We start from the raw sequence: 20,636 nt of genomic DNA, 5'->3' as shown, positions 1-20,636 counted from the left end.
GTACCAATTGGCTACACAGTGGTGAGTGTGAAGAGACACACACTGGTGACCGTTACTGTGATTCCCCAGGGATTAGCTGCCGTGAGGCTTGGCTTGCTCAGGTTTCCAGAAACTCTCTCTTAGCTCAATTCATTGTATTTCTGACAACAAGCCATTTAAGAAGGTAACTTGTTTTGTTTGGCTTTTTGTTTTGCTTTATTTTTGCTTTTTTATTTTGTTTGCAGACAGAATATTTTACATACATTTCTCCTAGATTTTTTTCAAGTCATTAGTAATGGTAATTTGGACCTAAAATCATTCTCAAGGTCTGTGGACATTAAAAACCACAAGCTAAAGCTATTGGGCCAGTACTACACAGTAGCAGTAGGCACTGTATATTCTACCCTATATCAGGAAATTTTATGATAACTTTTAAGGTCTTATTCTAATAAATCTGTTTGTAGTTAATAAAGTAGAATCATTTCCTTGCTTTACGAGTGAAAAATATTCTAAGACTATGTTAAGGCCAAGACATACATCTATGACACCAAAGGAAGGAAAGTATGGACTTTTTTTTTTACTAGAAATAAGAATTTAAAACACAGAGAAATAAGAAATTATTATGCAGAGTGTGGTAGAGTATTGGTTTAACTCTATCGCACCTTCCCTCTCTCTTCCGGAAATGGGTCTCCTTTCTTGGGTGTGAGCTCATGACCCAGGCCTGGCAGTCAGCGTGCCCATCTCTCTGGTCACAATTATCAAATGAAAGATGCGAATGCAACCAAAGCCAGACCAGAGTCCTGCCTAGGACTTTTCTACCAGAGTTATAAGGAACAATGTTTTCTTATCAGCTCCTATCTGGGAGAGTCTGAATGTGAAGCTGTCAAGAACCATCTTGCCCACAAAATGGAGTCTGAATGAAGAATGAAACTAAACGGAGACAAGCAGAGCCAAGAGCTAAAGAAACAGGATTCTAATGACATTATTTAAGACCGTGGATCCAGCCAATATTTGAAAGAGCTGTATGTACCCAGGATTCCTCAGTTACACGAGAAAATATATTTACTATTTTGCTTAAGCTCAAGCTTGACTTTAGTTTCAGTCACTTACAACCAAAAAAATCTGACACATGGGGAGTATAAATAGGGTTGTCTTCCAGGAGAGTGATGGCAAAATCCAAAACAAATTCTGGGGGAAGCAAATCTCCAAATATTGGCTTAAGGATTTGTTTTTATGTGTGAAGGAGATCTACTGGCCTCAGAGTAAAGGGAAACCGAGAAACTGTGGGATTTCTTACCTTGACTGCCGTAGGTTGGGGTATGACTTTTAGTGGTTGACCCTGTGCACTCACACCTGGATCATGGGGCCATATGGTCAGCAGTCCATCGCTACAGCCACTGGAAAGCAGCCTGCCATCAAGTGACCACTTCAGAGCACACACGGCTTGCTTGTGGTGAAGTGTTCCAACATGATGCTGGGCTACCCGAACATCGTGGTGATAAACACGGCCCAGTCTCGACCCACTGCACAGAGGAAAGGGGCAGCTTTATGACAGAAAACTCGAGCCCCAATACTACATAGACATTTGAAAATGTGAAGGAAAACATAGTTCAAACTACTGAAAGACCCCTTAGGAAAGATTCAAAAGACAGTAGGCATTCCTTGGGTTAAGGAGGATAGAGTATTCTGGCTCGGTGATTCTTTTCACAAGTCAAATAGATTTGTCTGGCAGAGTTTCAAATCTGGATATCGAGAAGATATCCTTTGATAGATGTCTATAATGACTTTAACATGATGCAGGCAGCCACGGAAAAGATAAATTTAGAAGATTACCAGATTTTCTCAGGTAGTAGTGTATGTGCTGGACCTAGGAAATATTACTTTTCTGGAATTCAGAATATTTCATATTATCTCAATGAATGGTTTTAGTGTGTGTGTATATATATATATATATATACACACACACACTTATAGTAAAATGTTAGACATAGAAATTTATTATTTCCTTTTTCTATTGATCCATAGATCCACTATTAGTTTTGCTAATGCTGCTAATATCTGAAAAGAGTATGAAGCTATCTGAATGTCACAGCAAACCGCAATGATTCAAAGTCAGTGGATAACATCTCTGCTCACTCTCAATGATTTGGATCCAAACAATAAAGATCCTGTCACTCTGTCAAAGATAATGAACTCTTTCCGAACTAATTTAATTTTCTCCAAGGAGCAAGTAAATGACTGCCTATAATTCTTTCTGAAATTTCTCAAAGTTCAGTGTCATATTTTTAAAAACTATTCAGGCACAACACTGAATAGCATTCTGATGAACAATATGGTCTCCGCAGCCAGCCCACCTGGGTTCAAAGGCTGACTCTTCCCTTATACTAACCAGGTGACCTCAGGCTAGTGTCTCAGGCTACTCATCAAAAGTGGGGGAGATAAGAAACCACTGTACAGTCTTATTGCAGGAATTAAAACACGATTCCGTACATAAAGAGCACAACACCATGCCTGGCACAGAGTACTTCAAAAATGTTAGCTGCTGTTATTGTAAGAAAGGATCTGTTCATATTCCTCCTGGGTACTGAAACTAAACTTAAACAATTGAGACTCCAAAAGGAACCTGAGTCTAGAATTGACCTGACAGCAACAACTTCTCAGGGTAAATATTTAGGCCTTTATAGGATGTTTTGCGTAAGTGGTTTTAAGTTTGGCCTACAATCACAAAGTATTAAAATCTCAAATCTACATCTGAGCTACTTTAAAAAACTGCAAAAGGCTTTGGAATTAATTTAACTTAAATCTACCTTAAGAAATACAGTACAAAAATGAATGGCTATTATTAAAAGCAAAATATATTTAAATCAGTTATGTAGGATCATAGGGACAGTCGCAACTTTTCCGGTTAAAAAGAAGCAGTTAGACTAAATCAGTAGTTCTCAAAAGTGATGAAGCATCAGCATGACTTAGAAAATTAGAAATGCAAATTCTCGGCATACCGTAAGACCTACAGAATCAAAAATTCCTGGAGTGAGGCCGGCAATTTGTATCTTAAGGAGCCCTCCAGGTAACTCTGATGCATGGTCAAGTTTGAGAACCAATGAACTGGTTATCTCTGAGGCTACTTTCAGTTCTAACCTCTGTGGGTCTGTGAATTGGAAATGTGCCCCAGAAAGCTTAATATATTCAAATTATTGATACTGGTAGCAATAAATACTTAATTGCAACCAAATATCTTTCTAGTAAGTATTATTTGGAACAGAGAAACTTTTCGCTTAAACAAAGTTTTACATTTTGTCTGAACAATTTAGTGAATCCTGCACCTCACATTGCAGTACTAGCACATGATGTGGGCACACAGCCACCACGGTACACGTGGCCGCTGCACCACCTCCATCACCAGAAGATCTGAATGCCTGAGAGGGTAGGATCATAACTGATACTAACTAATGTCTCGTCTTGTTTCATTTTTGTTTCAGTTTTGGTTTTAAATATTATGGTTCTGTTCACTCAGCCCCCCCTAATCAATTGGTGGTACAAATATAATTCGTTCCAAGAAAATGCTTCTTACCTGCTGAGGATACAGTGATTCCAGCTCAGAGCCCCAACTACAGACAAATGACCAAGCATATTTCTCAGCCGCTTTTTAGTTACCACATCCCATAACTGAAAAAGTGAACAAGCAGAGTTATGCAGCACTGATATGTTCACAGTCCGCTGTCTTCTGAAAAGCCCGATAGCCAATTAATGCTAAGATAGCCAGTCCTTGAACCAAGTGAAAGTTCAGCACCTTTAACCCTAGTCAGCAGTTCTCAACCCTGTCTGCATATTAGGATCACCTAGGGAGTGTGCTATGGATGCTAGCGATTCTATTTAATGATGGGGGTAGAACCTGGGGATATGGCATTTACTTTAAAGTTCTCCACGTGAATTCAGTGGGCAGCCATGAGTGGAGAATCACTATCACACTTCTGGTTCCTTCTAAATAGTTGAAATTTCAAACCTGGAAATCTACCTACAGTTACAACAAAATTTGGGTACCTAGACACTTTGTAGAGTCAGGATTTCCATTTACTGCTAAGGGACTCCTTTCCTGCCAACTATAAATGATATTCTGACCCATATGAGGAATGAGAACTTTGGTGTAAGAAGAAATCAGGACATAACCTTCACAGTATCCAACATCACTGCAGAGATGAGAAAGCAGTGAGAGCCATCTGTGGCCCCCCACAAAGTCATCAAATACATGAGGAATATTGTTCACACTATTGCTAAAAAACAATAATAATGACAATAAGAAATTAGATAGATTGATGGAAACTTGGTAAATCTCCATTTCACAAAGCCTATCAGAAAAAAATCCTTTTCTAAATGAATTTAAAAATTCATATTTTTTTAATTCACTCATTTTAAGTAATTCTATTCCTGATCATGGCTTGAGGTGAGAAAGGAGAAGTGAAAGGTTGTCTTCTTCTCTCCAAAGTCCTAAAACTGGAGATTCTACAAGCTCAACTTTAGTTTCAGAGAAAAGACTAAAAAAAAAGGATATGTGACAAAAAGAAAGATTGTGTGGAAAAACTAAGCAGAGTACCCCAAAGTGCTCATGAAATGCCATTCAGAAAAGAACCAGAATGGTATATCCTCTCATCCCGCGTAGCTTCAAGTACACACCCAATATAGTTTCTCTCTTTTGTATTAACCTGTTAGTAAAAGTCGATTTTAGTTATCTAGCAATTACACAGAACACATTATGAGAAAGAAAAAACTGTCCAGTACTTGCACTTCTCCCTCGCTGGTGCCAACTGCCAGGCAGCTTCCCTCTTTTATCCAGGACACAGAAGATACATAGTTACAAGTGAGATTTAAGTCCATATTTTCAATCCCATTGTGGTTTTCCCCATTCCAGATGCATACAGAAGATCCAAGGGCTATAGCAACAAGATTTTGAAAATTCCAGTCTAGGATATTCAGATCTACAAGAAAAGCATTTCAAATTAGGGTAATTATGCAGCCAAATAAAAATATTTTCAAGTAAACAACTTTATTTATAGGAAGAAGACAAAGATTACTACTTTCCCCATGGTCACTTGGAAAACAGAATCACGAATCCAACCAGATCATTAGAAGTTCAAAAATGAAAACTGGAATAGAAACTTGTTTCACAGTCTAACAAGCAATAACACTTACCATTTATGCTCAGTTATACTTATTTAAAGGCATTCAGAAAACTTGGCAGTTTCATCTGCCATTTTTAGTATATATGGATTTCATCTAACAGATTACTGAAATTAAAAGCACGTAGTTCTTATGGAGACATCCTTGGACCTAGGACATCCATGGGAGATGTCACCATCATTTCTAACCTAAAATACCACCCAACTACAGTATATCTAGAACAGGTGGTCACTGGCTTATTTATGATACCTAAGAGTTCTTAGTAGTATTCTCTAGCTTACACTATAAGAAAGCTTTGACTGCTAAAAGAAACCATATTTATATGACCACGTATTAAAATCTACCCTATCTTATTTCTTATAAGACAGAAACTCCTATCCTGATTGACACATATCAGTACGAAACTATGAAGCACACCAGTTCTAATACAGCGGTCTAAGCCCCCTACAACTCATCCCTCCCACTAATGACAACTGTAAACTCTGAACAAAATATAAAAAACAAACATCTGAGAACTCTGGAAAATAAGTAAAAGCAGGTAAACTAAGTGAAGGAGTCAAAACCTGGAGAAGCAAGCTGCCCAGGGGTGAGTTTCCCACTTTTTTTCTCACATGGCTTTGCCCTGAGGTTGGGCCCCAGTCATGGATTAGCACCGGCAGCTCAAGCTCTAGTAGAAAGCCCACCATCTTTCTGGTCAGAGGAACCATGGAAAGGAGCCTAAGATGGCCAAAGTGCGAGAGGAAAGTCCTTGCAGGGAGAGAGCCACAGAAAGGCATCCTCTTATTGTCAGTGTATGAACCCACACACAACTCAGCTTTACCCTGAAGTCACATAAGAACAGCAAGGAAAACTCAAATCAACTTAGTAAAGGCTTTGAGAACTGAACTAAGTTTTGAAACATCCAGACAAGTCTCAGCTTAGACTCTGATCCACATACATGGGAGAGAGACCCAAACCAGCATAGTCAAGGCTTAAGAAACTGATCTGAGATTTGGAACACCATCCACGGAAGGCAAGAGAAAACTTAAGCTGTGAACCTAACTAAGACAAATATACCAACAGTGTTGGAAGTCCTAGCTACAGCAATCAGACGAGAAAAGGAAACAAAAGGCATTCAAATTGGAAAAGAAGAATTAAAACTATCACAATTTTCAGATGACATGATGCTATATATAGAAAACCTTAAGGACTCCACCAAAAAACTATTAGAACTAATAAATGAATTCAGCAAAGTTGCAGGATACAAAATAAATATACAGAAGTAAGTTGCATTTCTATACACTAACAACAAACTAGCAGAAAGAGAATTTTTTTTTAAATCCCATTTTCAGTGACACCAAAAAGAACTAAATACCTAGGGATAAATTTAACCAAGGAAGTGAAAGACCCGTACACTGAAAACTATAAGACATTGATGAAAGAAATTGAAGACACCAAAAATAAATGGAAGATATACCATGCTCGTGGATTGGAAGAATTAATATTCTTAAAATGTCCATACTACCCAAAGTAATCTACAGATTCAATGCAATCCCTATTAAAATAATCCTTATTAAAATTCTGAATAAAACACTAATTCAAAAAGATATATGCACTCCATGTTCATTGCAGCATTATTCACAATAGCCAAGATACAGAAGCAACTTGTGTCCATTGGTAAATTAATGGATAAATAAGATGTGGTATGTGGTATATACATGTAGATACATATACACGCACATATTGGAATAATACTCAGCCATAAAAAAAGAGTAAAATCCTGCTATTTGCAACAACCTAGATGGATCTAGAGGGTATTATGCTAAGTGAAATAAGTCAGGCAGAGAAAGAAGAATACTGTATAATTTCACTTATATGTGGAATCTGAAAACAAAACAAATGAACAAAAAAAAAAATAGGAAGAGACTCATAGATATAGAGAACAAATTGGTGGTTACCAGATGAGAGGAGGGTGTGGGAAGGGCAAAATAGGTGAAGGGGATTAAGAGGTACAACTTTAAGTCATAAAATAAATAAGTCATGGGGATGTAATTTACAGCATAGGGAATACAGTCAACAATATTGTAATAACTTTATATGATGACAGATGGTTACTAGTCTTATCAGGATGATCATTGCATAATATATATAAATATTGAATCACTATGTTGTACACCTGAAATTAATACAATACTGTGTATCAACTATATTTCGTTTTAAAAAAAAAATTTTAAGGACCTGACTAGAGGGGATTCAAAGACAATGTGGGGAGAGAAATAGGAAATTGTGAATACAGACACCTTTTGACAAGTTTTGCTGTCAAAAGGAAGAGAGAAAAGGGGCTATGGTTTGAAGGCGAAGTGGGAGCAAAAGGTTTTCTGGTTTTTTTTAAAGATTGGCACCTGAGCTAACAACTGTTGCCAATCTTTTTTTTTTTTTTTCCTGCTTTATCTCCCCAACTCCCCCACCCCCCGTACATAGTTGTATATCCTAGTTGCAGGTCCTTCTAGTTGTGGCTCATGGGACGCCGCCTCAACGTGGCCCGACGAGCAGTGCCATGTCCGGGCCCAGGATGCAAACCCTGGGCCGCCACAGCGGAGCCGGGAACGTAACCACTCGGCCACGGAGCTGGCCCCGCAAAAGGTTTTTTTTTTAAAATATGAGTGTGGTATTTTTTAAACATCTCTTGAAATGTCTCCTCCAACTGTCATTGGTCACGACAATAAAGTCTCTTAGAGAAGGAGCTATAGGAGAAGAAAAGTAGGAGAACTGTTCCCTTGAATGATTCCGCTTCTTCCAGCTCATTGTTCTCTGTGAATGTTCACAAAACCCAGACCCCTTCCCTCTGCTCCTTTCTCCCTCACCAGGAGATCACACACTGGCTCTTGGCCTCAGCCATAACTATCTGACCTCTAGTTTATCCTCTCTTTTCAACTACCAACCTCACTTCTAATGATCTGCTGGAACCTCTTCTATGTCTCACTGTCCCCTCAAATGTAATATTGCAAGAATGGTCTTTCCTCCCCAAAGCACTTCACTGCTAACCTGTCTTCCCAGTGACATCACCTTTGTCCTGCTTCAAAAACTTGAAATAATCTTAAATTCATCCCTCTTTCCAGGTATTTTTCCTCATGGAGAGAAAAAAGTCCCTTACCTTTTGGTAGCTCTCTCCTACTGAATGCATTCTGCATCCTCTGCCATGAATTTTCCTTTGATTTTCTTCATAGTCAACAACTCCCACAGCAAATATAAAAATCTACACCCAACTTTTGATTCTCCATAATCTGCATTCACCTACATATTCAACAGTTCCCAATATATCCTCTTCATTGCCATTAATTATCATTAATTACCAACATCCTGCCTTTGCTCATGCTGTTAACATCACTGAAAATGCTCTACATTCTCTCCTACACCCCCTCCAAATCCTACCCATCTTTCAAGACCCAGCTCAACTCTGAGTATCTCCACAAAGTCTTTCTAGACAACTCCAAAGATCATTGAGCTCCCTAATCCTTATATCTCCTTATAATGCACAGTTTATTATTTATATTTTACATTGGCATGTTGGTAGCAGTTACATGTGGGTTAGTCTTGTCTTTCCAACTTACTTACAAGCTAGGCACATAACAAGAAAACCCACTGTGGTTGTTTGACTGATTAGATTTACCCAGCTTCAAAATATATGCATAAGAAAAGGCTACCATTTGTACAGTTCATTCTAATATAGTAAAACAAAATGTATATTCTCATGCCCCTCCAATACCAACAATACCCATTCCTGAACATAAAAATTGCACAAGGAAAAATCAACTATTTAATCATATTTGGATGGTACACTATTTGGACATGAAGCAAAGGCCCATCTGGTTCTTCCAGAATCAAGTTTCAAGTTTATGGCAGAGCACAGGACCAACTTTTCATTTCATGATCTAAACAGTAACTTACAGTAGTCATTTCGAAAACCAGTAAGATGAATCTTCACCTCTGGTTGGAGTATGGAAGAGTTTGTATCACTGAACCTTTTAAGATAGAAGGATTCATCTCTGACTCCATCTCTGCAGCCTATAAGAAACAAACAGTTCCACACATCTCTATGATCCTGGAAACATAATATTTATCCTTTCAGATATTAAGAGATAACAAAGTGAAAAAGAAAGTGGTATTGTAATAAAACTGAATTACAAGTTGCAGGGGGAAGAAAGGGAAAAAAGAAAACTTCAGTATTAATTTAAACAAATACATTTTTTAAATATTCAATAGCATTTTCTAACAAAAATCACTGAGTGCCAAACCAAAATGTAATGACAGATCTTGTGGGGAGCACACAGAGACACTACATCTTGCTTTGAATATTTACTCAAAGATTTTAAAATAAAAGTAATTTTTGCATATCCATATGTCTATCACATCCACAACTACCCGCTAGACCTAAATCCCACTCTGAGTCTTTGTCAATAAATATTTGTTGATTCATTGATCTTGGCTCTTTCTCTCTCTGTTTGTGTACCAGAGCACACAAAATTACTTTTGGCTTGTATTACCCATGATTATCTGGGTTCACGATTATATCTTATGTTCAGTTTTAATTCTCATCAAAAGACCCCACTAAGTCTAAACCACAGACCACTGTCTTTTCATCTCTCCAACCACTTGACCTATGATCAAACTGAAAATGACATGATCAACAGGAAGTGACCCCACCTAGGTGACTTGTGGTCTCTATGACCAGATAACTTCTGATAAAAGCATGAGAGTTCCACAGTGCTATACCAAGAAGCCAAATTGTTACTCATAGCCTCATTGTTAGCTTTGAAATGTGCAGCTGTGGAAAGAACTGCAAGCTTACTAGAAATACTCAAGCACTACCAGAAAAGAAACACTAAAGATTTTACAAAATAATAATACCTAGAGAATCAACAAAAAACTCCTGGAACTAACGAGTGATTATAGCAAGGTTGCAGGCCACAAGGTTAACATACAAAAGTCAATTGCTTTCTTATAATTCAGCAATGAGCAGTTGGACTTTCACATTAAAAACACAATGTTATTTACATTAGTACGCCAAAAAATGAAATACTTAGGTATAAATCTAATGAAATATGTACAAGAGCTATATGAGGAAAACTCCAAATTCTAATCAAAGAAAATCGAAATAAATGGAGAGTTATTCCATGTACATGAATAAGAAGACTCAATATCATTAAAATGTCATGTCTTCCCAACTTTATAGATTCAGTGCAATCCCAGTCAAAATCCCAGCAAGTTATTTTGTGGATATTGACAAATTGATTCTAAAATTTATATGGAGAGGTAAAAATCCCAGAATAGTCAACACAATATTGAAGGAGAAGAACCAAGTTGAAGGATTGGCACTCTCTGACTTTAAGACTTACTAAAAAGCTACAGTACAAAACAGTGTGGTATTGGTGAAAGAATAGACAAATACATCAACGGATCTATGGAGAGCCCAGAAATAGACACATACAAATATAGTCAACTGATCTTTGACAAAGGAGCAAAGGCAACACAATGGAGAAAAGTCAGTCTTTTCAACAAATGGTGCCAGAACAACTGGACATCCACATGTAAAAAAAAAAAGAATGAATCTAGACACAGACCTTACACTCTTCTCAAAAATTAAATAAAAATGGATCATGGACCTAAAAGTAAAACACAGAATTATAAAACTCCTAGAAAATAACATAGGAGAAAATCTAGATGACTTTAGGCTTGGCGTTGACTTTTTAGATACAACACTAGGCATGATCCACGAAAGAAATCATTGCTAAGCTGAACTTCATCAAAATTGGAAACCACTGCTCCGTGAAAGACAACGTCAAGAGAATGAGAAGACAAGCCACAGACTGGGAGAAAATATTTGCAAAAAATTTATGTGATAAAGGACTATTACCCAAAATATACAAAGAAACTCTTAAAAGCAAACAATAAGAAAACAAACAATTTGATTTAAAAATGGGCAAAAGATCTGGGCACCTCACCAAAGAAGATATACAGATGGCAAAGAAGCATAGAAAAGATGCTCAGCATCATATGTCACTAAAGAACTGCAAGTTAAAACAACGAGACACCACTTCACACGTATCAGAATGGTCAAAATCCAACACTGACAACACCAACACCAAATGCTGATAAGGACGTGGAACAACACGTGCTTACGGAAATGCAAAATGGTACAGCCACTTTTGGAAGACAGTTTGGTGGTTTCATACAAAACTAAACATGCTCTTATCACATGATCCAGCAATCACACTCCTTGGTATTTACTCAAATGAGTTGAAAAGTTATGTCCACACAAAAAAACCTGCACACAGATGTTTCTAGTAGCTTTATGCATAATTGCCAAAACTTGGAAGCAAGCGATGTCCTTTAATAGGTGAATGGATAAATAAACTGTGGTACATTCAGACAATGGAATATTATTCAGTGCTAAAAAGAAATAGGTATCAAGCCATGAAAAGACATGGAGGAAACTTAAATGCATATTACTAAGTGAAAGAAGCCCATCTGAAAAGGTTACATGCTGTATGATTCCAACTATGTAACATTCTGGAAAAGGCAAAACTATGGAGACAGTGAGAAGCTTGTCAGGGGTTAGAGGAGGAGGGAGGGATAAATAGATGGAACACAAAGGATTTTTAGAGCAGTGAAACTACTCTTTATTCTACTGGTGGATACATGTCATTACACCTTTGTCAAATTCCATAGAATATACAACACCAAGAGTGAGCCCTAATGTAAACTATGGACTTTGGCTGATAACGATGTGTCAATGTAGGTTCATCAACTATAATAAATGTACCATCCTAGTGTGGGATGTTGACAGTGGGGGAGGCTGTGCTGGGGGTAGGGGATATATGGCCCCCCTCTCCGTAATTTCTGCTCAATTTTTCTGTGAACCCAAAATTTTTGCAAAAAAATTATATACAGTCATGCATCGTTTAATGACTGGGATACATTTTGAGAAATGTGTTGTTAGATTATTTTATCACTATGCAAACATCGTAGAGTGTACTTACACAAATCTGGATGGCACAGCCTACTACACATCTAGGCTCTATGGTACTAATCTTATGGAACCACCATCATACATGCGGTCTATAGTTGACCGAGACATCATTATGTGGTGCATGTATGTATATACAAATATATATTCTAAGATACCAGAATAATATAAATATAAGTACATTCTCTCTGCCTTGATAGAATATGTAATTTTTGTTCTACATGAAATATTTAGCATCTTACAAAAACACAAACTTGTTGCTGGTCAGATCAAAAGAAGATTAGAGAGCTAAAGGAAGACATGTCCCCAAATATTTTATTTTGATTTTTTTTTAAATATCATCCAAAAGAAAAGAAGAAAGAAGAAAAGGATAAGTGTCACTCATTCACCCCAATTGTACATTCCCAAACCTCCAAAAGAATACTCAGCAGGCTTGAAACTTTTTGTGCTCATTTCAATGCATCTAACTCTGTTTTTGTCCCCTTTACACAGCTGGGAAACAGAGGCTTGAGGAGTAAACCTGCACAAAGTTCTAGATGGAAAAAGTGTGTATCTTGGTATTATCTATATAATTTTTTAAAAGAAAATTTCCAAAAACAATTTTAAATGACAAATTAGGATAGAATGTAAAAATAGAGGTATACTTTAGCATTAAAGATTTCTCTTTGTTGTTCACATTTATATTTGAGACCCTCACAAAGCACTCAATGGATTTGCTCACCAGAACTTATCACAGAGGGAAATGTAACAGGCAAGTTTCCTTGACATTAATGAAATGAGCTCTCTCAACAAGCTTCTCTCACAAAACTCAGGCACCTAATCAATTACTTTCCAACCAGGATAACAATTTCATAAATAACACAAAGACTTCCAAGATGGAGAGAGAAAGTTGGAAGGAGAATATGTGGGGCTCAAGGTAAAATTGACTTTGGGAGCTTTAAATGCAGCACAGAAGGAGGATCTTCTGGAAGTTGCAACAGTAACCATTCTCTCCCCAGTACATGGCTGCAGAGCTGCCCTGATACACTCATGGCATCACCATCCAAAGATCCCCACCAGCTTTAGGCCTAATTGGTACACTTACTCTGAAGTTTCAGTCTTATCAGATATGAATAAGACACGAAGAAGAACTTTATATACACAGCACCTGGATAAAATTTGTACCAGTGATCTACTTGTCTAAGATCAGTTACTTGGCTTATATGGGATCCATTTCATACTTTAAATCCCCTTAAAGGAATTAAGAGCCCTATATAGAATATTCCAAGGACCTCTCAATGAGTCTCTGCCTCCAACATCCTCCCCTTGAAATCTTAATGCTGCCACCAAAACACACACACACACACACACACACACACACACATACACACGTGCACATGCCAGAAGAAACCAGATGTTTATTCCCTGGACAAATAAAAAATAACAATCTCTTAACTCAAGAACACCAGGCACCATGGAGATGGATATATGGTGCCTGTAAAATTAGAGATTGAGTAAAAATCTTTATACTGATTTGAGTAGCCCATACCTCTTTATCCCGGTACTATTTCCAGAACACCACACATTTCAGAAAGCTTTTATGTTGAAAGGGAGAAATCTAAACAAATAGGGAGGGAAAAAAACTAAGGCAAAGAAAGACAACTCATGGAGAAGAGGAATATTTCCAAAATCTATCAAATAATACTATCAGAGAAATAAGAGAAGATAGTATATCCATAAAGCATGAAGAGGATGCTGTTAAAAAAAATTTTTTAAATGTACAAGAAATTTATAAATTAAAACTAGGATAGCCATAATAAAAAATTTAATAGCAAGGCTAGTGGACAGGGTTGACGTAACCACCTAGAAGGTAAGGGAAAAAAAAACAGTGACATGAAAAATAGAATAGAAAAAAACAAGAAAATTAGAGAGTCAATCCAGAAGGACCAACATAATAATTTCAGAAAGAAAGAAACAAGAAACAAAGGTAAAGAAATTTCTAAAGAATAATTCAAGAAACTTTCCAAGAACTAAGCTGGTCTCTAAGATTGAAAAGATCCACCAATAGGCTTTTCACTTACGAGTTCAAAAAAAAAAAAAGCACACCAAGCTTATTATTATGAAATTTTAGAACACTAATGATAAGAGATTTTCCTAAGAGCTTCCAGAGAGAAAAAGCAGGTGGCATACAGAGCACAGGAATTCACAATAGCAGATGACTTCTCAACAGCAATAGTGGACGCTAGAAAACAATAAAGCAATAACTTCAAAATTATAAGTGAAATTAGAATTTACAGCCAGACAAACTATGAATCAAGTATAAGGGTAGAATAAGGACATTTCAGACCAGCAAACCCAGAAAGAGCACAGCACAGCTGCTAGGAAATAGTGGGTTTAACATGAGAGAAAAGACCCAGAATTACAACTGTGCAACTCCCAAGGGAGCAGCCTGTTCAACAGGCTTGGGTGGGAGGTCACCATGGAAAACACAAACTGATATGGGCGGATACATGCAAAAGGTCATTGATAGCTTTGGAACAAAACATGGGCGCATTTGGGGGAAATAGTCTTGGTTTCATAGGCATCAAGTAAGTGAAAAAATAAAGTAACTTTTTAACTTCAAGAAAAACAAAGAGTTACCCTAGAAAAGCGGCATAGTTATAGTACACTATTGGGCTTGGCAGTGAATAACAGTTGTAGTGTAATGTGATGTAAACATTGACTACTAATTTTGCCTCTTAAAAGTGTGATATAAGTCGACTGAAAGAAGTGAATGAGGCAGGAGGAGAAATAAGTTCTTCCCTACTATGCTAGAAAGTCATGATAAAGTCTAAAATCGAAGAAATAGTAGTTTACAAATATTATTTAGAAAATAGGTGTAAATACCAGGGGGACTAGCTCGAAGAGCTAAGGGCGGTTGCCTCTGGGAAATGGGACTTGGGGGTGGGGATGGTTAAAGCAGACAATTATGAGAATTATCTAAATTTTACAATTATATTGATTTAGTCTAGTAAATATAAAAATAATATATTTTAAGATGAAGAAGAAATGAAAGATGCAGGGAGAGAGGAGGGTAGGAAAAGACAAACTGAAAATCTTTGGCCCATACCTTTCCAAACACATTGGGATTGCTCACAGAGCTGCATTTTCCCATTCACCTGGTGAGCCACCTTCTGGGTTGAAAATAGCTGATTTAGGCATTTCTGAAAACAAACACATAAAGAGAATAATTCTTTAGAAACATATTTGTACATCTCAGATGTGATGTATGATACAGAGCTAAAACTGATAATTCACTAGGAAGTTCAAAGATTCCACATTATCAAAACCAACACCATAATAATTGTTATTATTCATTATCTAACCACCATGTAATAAACACAGTGCTGAGCATTTTACATATATTATTTCTAACCTTTCCAACAACTCCATAGGGCAGGTATTACTCAGCTAGAATAAAATCCTCATTTATCCTTCTAGCCTAAAAATCCTTTTAGCCCACAAATCAACCATAGACCAGTGATATCATCAAAGTCTACAAGAGCTGAAATGTCATGATATCTCGAATACTTTCTGAAATTAAAAGACTTTCCCAACATAATAAAGTTGATCATTAGTAAGGCTACTTTTCTCAAGAAAGGTTTCTTTCAAGGGGTGCCTCTCAGCACTCAACTCAGAGATGTTCCCTCAGTCTGTTACTGAGATTTTTCTCTGGGCTTCAATTTTCCTCATCTGTAATACATTGGGATTGAACTAAATCATCTTAAATGTTCTTGTCCATTAACACCATTAAAAATGGGAACATCAAGTCCCAGAGATCTTAAATAGTTTGCCTAAATTTCCATGAGCAAAAAAATCTGGTTGCTGTTTCTTTGGACCAGTACATAAAGAGCACTTCTGACATTCTCATATCCAACTTCAATCAAAAACAGATAAGAAAATTAGTAATAAGGGTAAAGAAAAGTATTTGTCAGAATTTTCTAAAAATGTAATAGTGAATAGTTAAAGAAGAGAAGATTCTTTTTTCTTCTTCACAACAATATATTTCATCTTAAATGTACAACAATCACTGGATTACCGTAATTCAGACAGAAGTCTCTCTGACAGGCATCATTTTGAAATTTTGGTATTCTTCCCAAATATTATGTCACATAACAGGCATTGCCAGTCAAGTAAATCATGGGTTTTGAGGTATTCAAAGCAGAACATTAAGTATAAAGCAGAGTTTCCCAATCTCAGCACTGTTGGCACTTGGCGGCAGATAATTTGTTATTGTGGGGGCTCTCCTGTGAATTATAGGATGTTGAGCAGCATCCCCAGCCTCTATCTACTAGATGCCCTCCTCTTGGGTTGTGATAATCAAAAATGTCTTCAGATCCTGTCAAATGTCCCCTGGGGAGCAAAATACCCCAAGTTGAGAATCACTGGTATAAAATAACATTCCTAAAGTGGCCTGCTGGCCAGTAGCTCACTGTCTCTCTTCACAGACTCGCTTCTTCAGAATCCCGTAGTTACCACAAAGCTCACCAAGGCATTGTCCAGCACAGTGTGCTTCTGTTCAACGTACCCAGGAGTGCTCTTCCCTAGGCGAGATCTACTATGACTTAAATGAGCAACGTGGCATAGAGCTGACTGGATATGAGAATTCTGCACGTCTCCACAGCTATGTAGGCTTTCACTGGGAAAGCACCCTCCAGATGATCTCTAAGAACCACATGAAGACACACATTTACTATCAAGGTGAAAGTCCTCACTTTGTTTCTTCACCATTCTTGATGCTGTTTGACTTCAGATTATTCATGACAACAAATGCTCTAGATACAGTACAGTCATGTGTCTCTTAACAATGGGGATATGTTCTGAGAAATGCACTGTCAGGCAATTTTGTCATTGTGTGAATATCATAGAGTGTACTTACACAAACATAGATGGTATAATCTTCTACAAACCTAGACTATACGGTACTAGTCTTATGGGACCACCATCATATATGCAGTCCATCATTCACCAAAACGTCATTATGCGGCACATAACTGTAGTAAAACAGTTTCCATGATCTCCTACCCTGGTTCTTCAGTGACGCTGTAACGATGTTCTGGCTGGATAACAATTGCTGTAACAATGGTAACTTGCTGACACCATTATGACCTCGCAGAGTCACCAACTTTGCTGCCACCAGTTACCAAAGAGCATAAGAGGAAGGAAAAGGGAAGTCCTGCAGGACGGGGCAGTAAAAACTCCAAGAGAGTGGAAAGGACAGTGGTGCTAATGCCCTAGCCTGGGCATGAGGTCAACAGTGCCCCAATTACCTCAGTAGAATTCCCTGGCCATCCCCATCCCCAAACCTTACCCAACAATAAATCACCCAGCAAAAGACCTGCTTTAATACATGTGTTTCCAATTGCATATGAGTTTAAATAATCAAAGTTTTACATTCACAATATTTTATTGTTCCTCTAGCAAGATATATATGCCAAACACTGGAGGCACACACTAAATGAGTAATTTGGCCTAAACTGAGAACTTACACTTTCCTAGTTCAAAGCTTTTTAAATGAAAATTGATTTCTTCAGGGGCTCTTCATTGCCTTTGATAAACTTGAAAACATGCTGCTGATATTTAATATGCCCAAAGGATTTAGGGTGAACTCCTAGGATCTTAAATCCATAATAAATAAGAGATACCTAAAAGAACTAAATAAACTGAGTCAAGAAACAAACAAACAACAACAAAGACTTAGGGGAAATGTTTAAAAAACCACTTTATAAAGGAAAAATTGAACTTATCCTGAAAGACTCCAAAGGACAAATCAAGTCACCAAATGGTTGGAAATGATGGCCCAAGAGATCTTTTGGCTAGAAAAAGCATACCACAGTATGCATAATTTTACGTATTTTCAATCTTTACCTTTTTGATGGTTATTCTCATTTTCACTCTTTTGATCCACACTTACTAAATACTTTCTTGTCTATTTGTCGGCTATTTTATTTCTTTTATGAAGCACTTCTATTCGTGTCCTTCACTCATTCATTTTTTCTATCAGGAATTCATCATTTCCTCATTGAATGCAAGAGCAGCTAAGATAGCTCTTTCCTCGCATTTGGGACTCTGTTGTCTAGCTTCTCAAGATAAGAGATCTTCAGTTTTCTCTCTTTACCTACCTGGCCTTTTGAGGCAATGTTTTCCTTCCAGCCTCTGTCCAGGGCATGAGGTGCCTTGCCAAAACGGAGAGCAGAGTAATTTGTTTCGAAATTTCCTTTGATGGGGGTATTCCGTGGTTCTTCGTAGGATCCTGTCAGAAAAACATTTAGCTTTGAACTTGGTTTTTAAAACACGATAATCACTTTGACTGGAGGTCAGCCCATGGCATCTTTCACAGTAGAACAAAATGTGGGGACACATGCCCTTGTCTCTCCAAAATCCTGGGGCAGCAGGGAGGAGGAAGGGCACAGGGCCCTATCCAGAGTACTGGGCTCATAAGTGAACACTGGATGAAAAACTACATCAATGGGTTCCAGAGCTAAATCAAATGGAAATGCCAAAATTAAAGGCCTGACCCCAACTGCAAGAGCAGCCGAAGAAATGCTTTATCTCTGCATGGAAAGAACATATTGCACATTTGAAGACTAGAAACAAACAGTTCAGTAGTTTAAAGTGATAGAGCCAAGAGTGTCTGGTTTGCCTAGGCTATGATCATCCTGCCAGGACATCACTATGGGATGCTTGCTTTGCCAATCATCTATATTAACTACATGATCAAGAGCAAGTCATTTTGCCTCTCCCTCTTCCTATTGCAGAAAGCTGTTGTAAGGCTAATTTGAGATGACAGCATTGAAATACTTTCTGTTAAACTAATAGAAGAGTCAATGTTATTTGCATCATTATTATTCATATCTATTCTCTTCTCAAGATTAAGAAAGCTCTCAAGATTGAGTCATCCTCTAAAACTAAGTATCTGCCATATCACTTACTTGATCATCAGAGGGCCCAAGGGACTATTGGAAAACCTTGGCCTTTTGTAACATGGCAATCCCTTCTTCACTTGGACAAACATGGGCTTGATAAACTGTCGTTAATGTTCCTAAAGCCCAGCACCTCGAGTCTGGGCTATCCAAAATCCAAGAAATACAGCTTACATCAAAGGGAAAGGGAGGATGAAAACAGGAAATATCTGCAAAGTTTTAGAACTTGCTCTTTGTCCTGAGAAATGATGCATGCTTGTTTGCTGTGCTATTTGTAGATGAGTATAGAAGAGAAGAAGCCAGCTCTCAGAACCTCAAATGAGAAAGAAAAAGTTGCAGTTGGATGCTAGTACTGACAATTATCCTAGTTATCAACAAAGAGGTCGGGTCCAGCAGCCTAAGGAAGCAGGTACCTCTTAGGTTTTGCTTACAGAGCATGTCTGCAAGGGAACCTCTCTGCATACATCCCCTTTAGATGGGAGGATCTTCAGTATTCACTCTTCTGAAGCAAAAATGAAAGAAACCCCACCAGCAAAGCAGTGAGAAACCAATGTATCTTATTAATACACAGTATTAGCTGAAGTACAAAATAGACTTTCTTTTAAAGTCCTTTTGACCAATAATCTGTCTCTTAGAATTCTGAATTTCTCATGCAATGCCTTACAAAAAAAAAAAAATCCAATAAATTAATTAAGGTTTAGAGAGGCCGGCCCCATGGCCAAGTGGTTAAGATCACACGCTTCACTTAGGCAGCCCAGGGTTTTGCCGGTTTGGATCCTGGGCGCGGACCTAGCACCGCTCGTCAGGCCATGCTGAGGCGGCATCCCACATAGCAGAGCCAGAAGGATGTACAACAAGAATATACAACTATGTACTGGTGGGCTTTGGGGAGAAGAAGAAGGAAAAAAAAGGAAGATTGGCAATAGATGTTAGCTCAGGTGCCAATCTTTAAAAAAAAAATAATTAAGGTTTAGAAAGGAAAAAGGATCCCCTAATTTTAGCCAGAAATTCCTTTAAAACAATCAGCATAAAAATCACCCCTCAGTTATAATGGGATACAAAAGATTTCTTTCAGAAGATGGCCATAACGGTGACCTTTCTTACAACCCTGTATTTCCTACTCATTCAACCAGCAACTTTCAGTATAGATACTCATCATTACATGGGAATATCATTGGTTTAAAAATGATTTGGGCTCCCTTTCATTTCAGTCCTATAGTCTACTGGACTTCACTGTCTCATTGTGTCTAATGTCATTGAGAAAAGAGCACCGCTGTTAACATTTGTCTTAAATATGCTGATAAGATAATGATTTACGTGGCCTAGGATTTTGAAAGGGGAGAACAGAAATTAAATCACTAGATGATAGTGGCAAGTTTTGCTTCCGAAAGATGGGAATAGAAAAGGCTGTGCCCCAACGAGAGTTACATATTTTAGAAAGAGAGCTTGTTGATCCTGTATCCTTGCCCACCACATCAGGGCTTTGGTGCCCCTTCCCCATCTCTACCCCAGAGCAGGGGCCAGACTGCCTCTCA

At 37.7% G+C, this 20,636-nt stretch overlaps 1 protein-coding gene across 2 annotated transcripts in view; it reads right to left on the bottom strand.

Moving 5' to 3' along the window:
- The window catches only part of CDC20B (cell division cycle 20B), a 58,329-nt gene that overhangs the window by 13,532 nt on the left and 24,161 nt on the right, over positions 1-20,636 (bottom strand). Inside the window, exons 4-9 of one of the 2 annotated variants that reach the window (XM_014860336.3) lie at positions 18,301-18,431; positions 15,249-15,342; positions 9,082-9,198; positions 4,756-4,952; positions 3,551-3,645; positions 1,277-1,502 (exon numbers count right to left, since the gene is read on the bottom strand). In XM_014860336.3, the coding sequence (XP_014715822.3) occupies positions 1,277-1,502; positions 3,551-3,645; positions 4,756-4,952; positions 9,082-9,198; positions 15,249-15,342; positions 18,301-18,431 (860 nt within the window). The remainder of the gene's footprint in view (positions 1-1,276; positions 1,503-3,550; positions 3,646-4,755; positions 4,953-9,081; positions 9,199-15,248; positions 15,343-18,300; positions 18,432-20,636) is intronic. The other variant, XM_070519652.1, reaches the window with a different exon arrangement.

This window comes from Equus asinus, chromosome 10 (assembly GCF_041296235.1).
Source record: "Equus asinus isolate D_3611 breed Donkey chromosome 10, EquAss-T2T_v2, whole genome shotgun sequence".
NCBI classification, from domain to species: Eukaryota; Metazoa; Chordata; class Mammalia; order Perissodactyla; family Equidae; genus Equus; species Equus asinus.
This window is presented reverse-complemented; position numbering and strand designations above follow the sequence as displayed.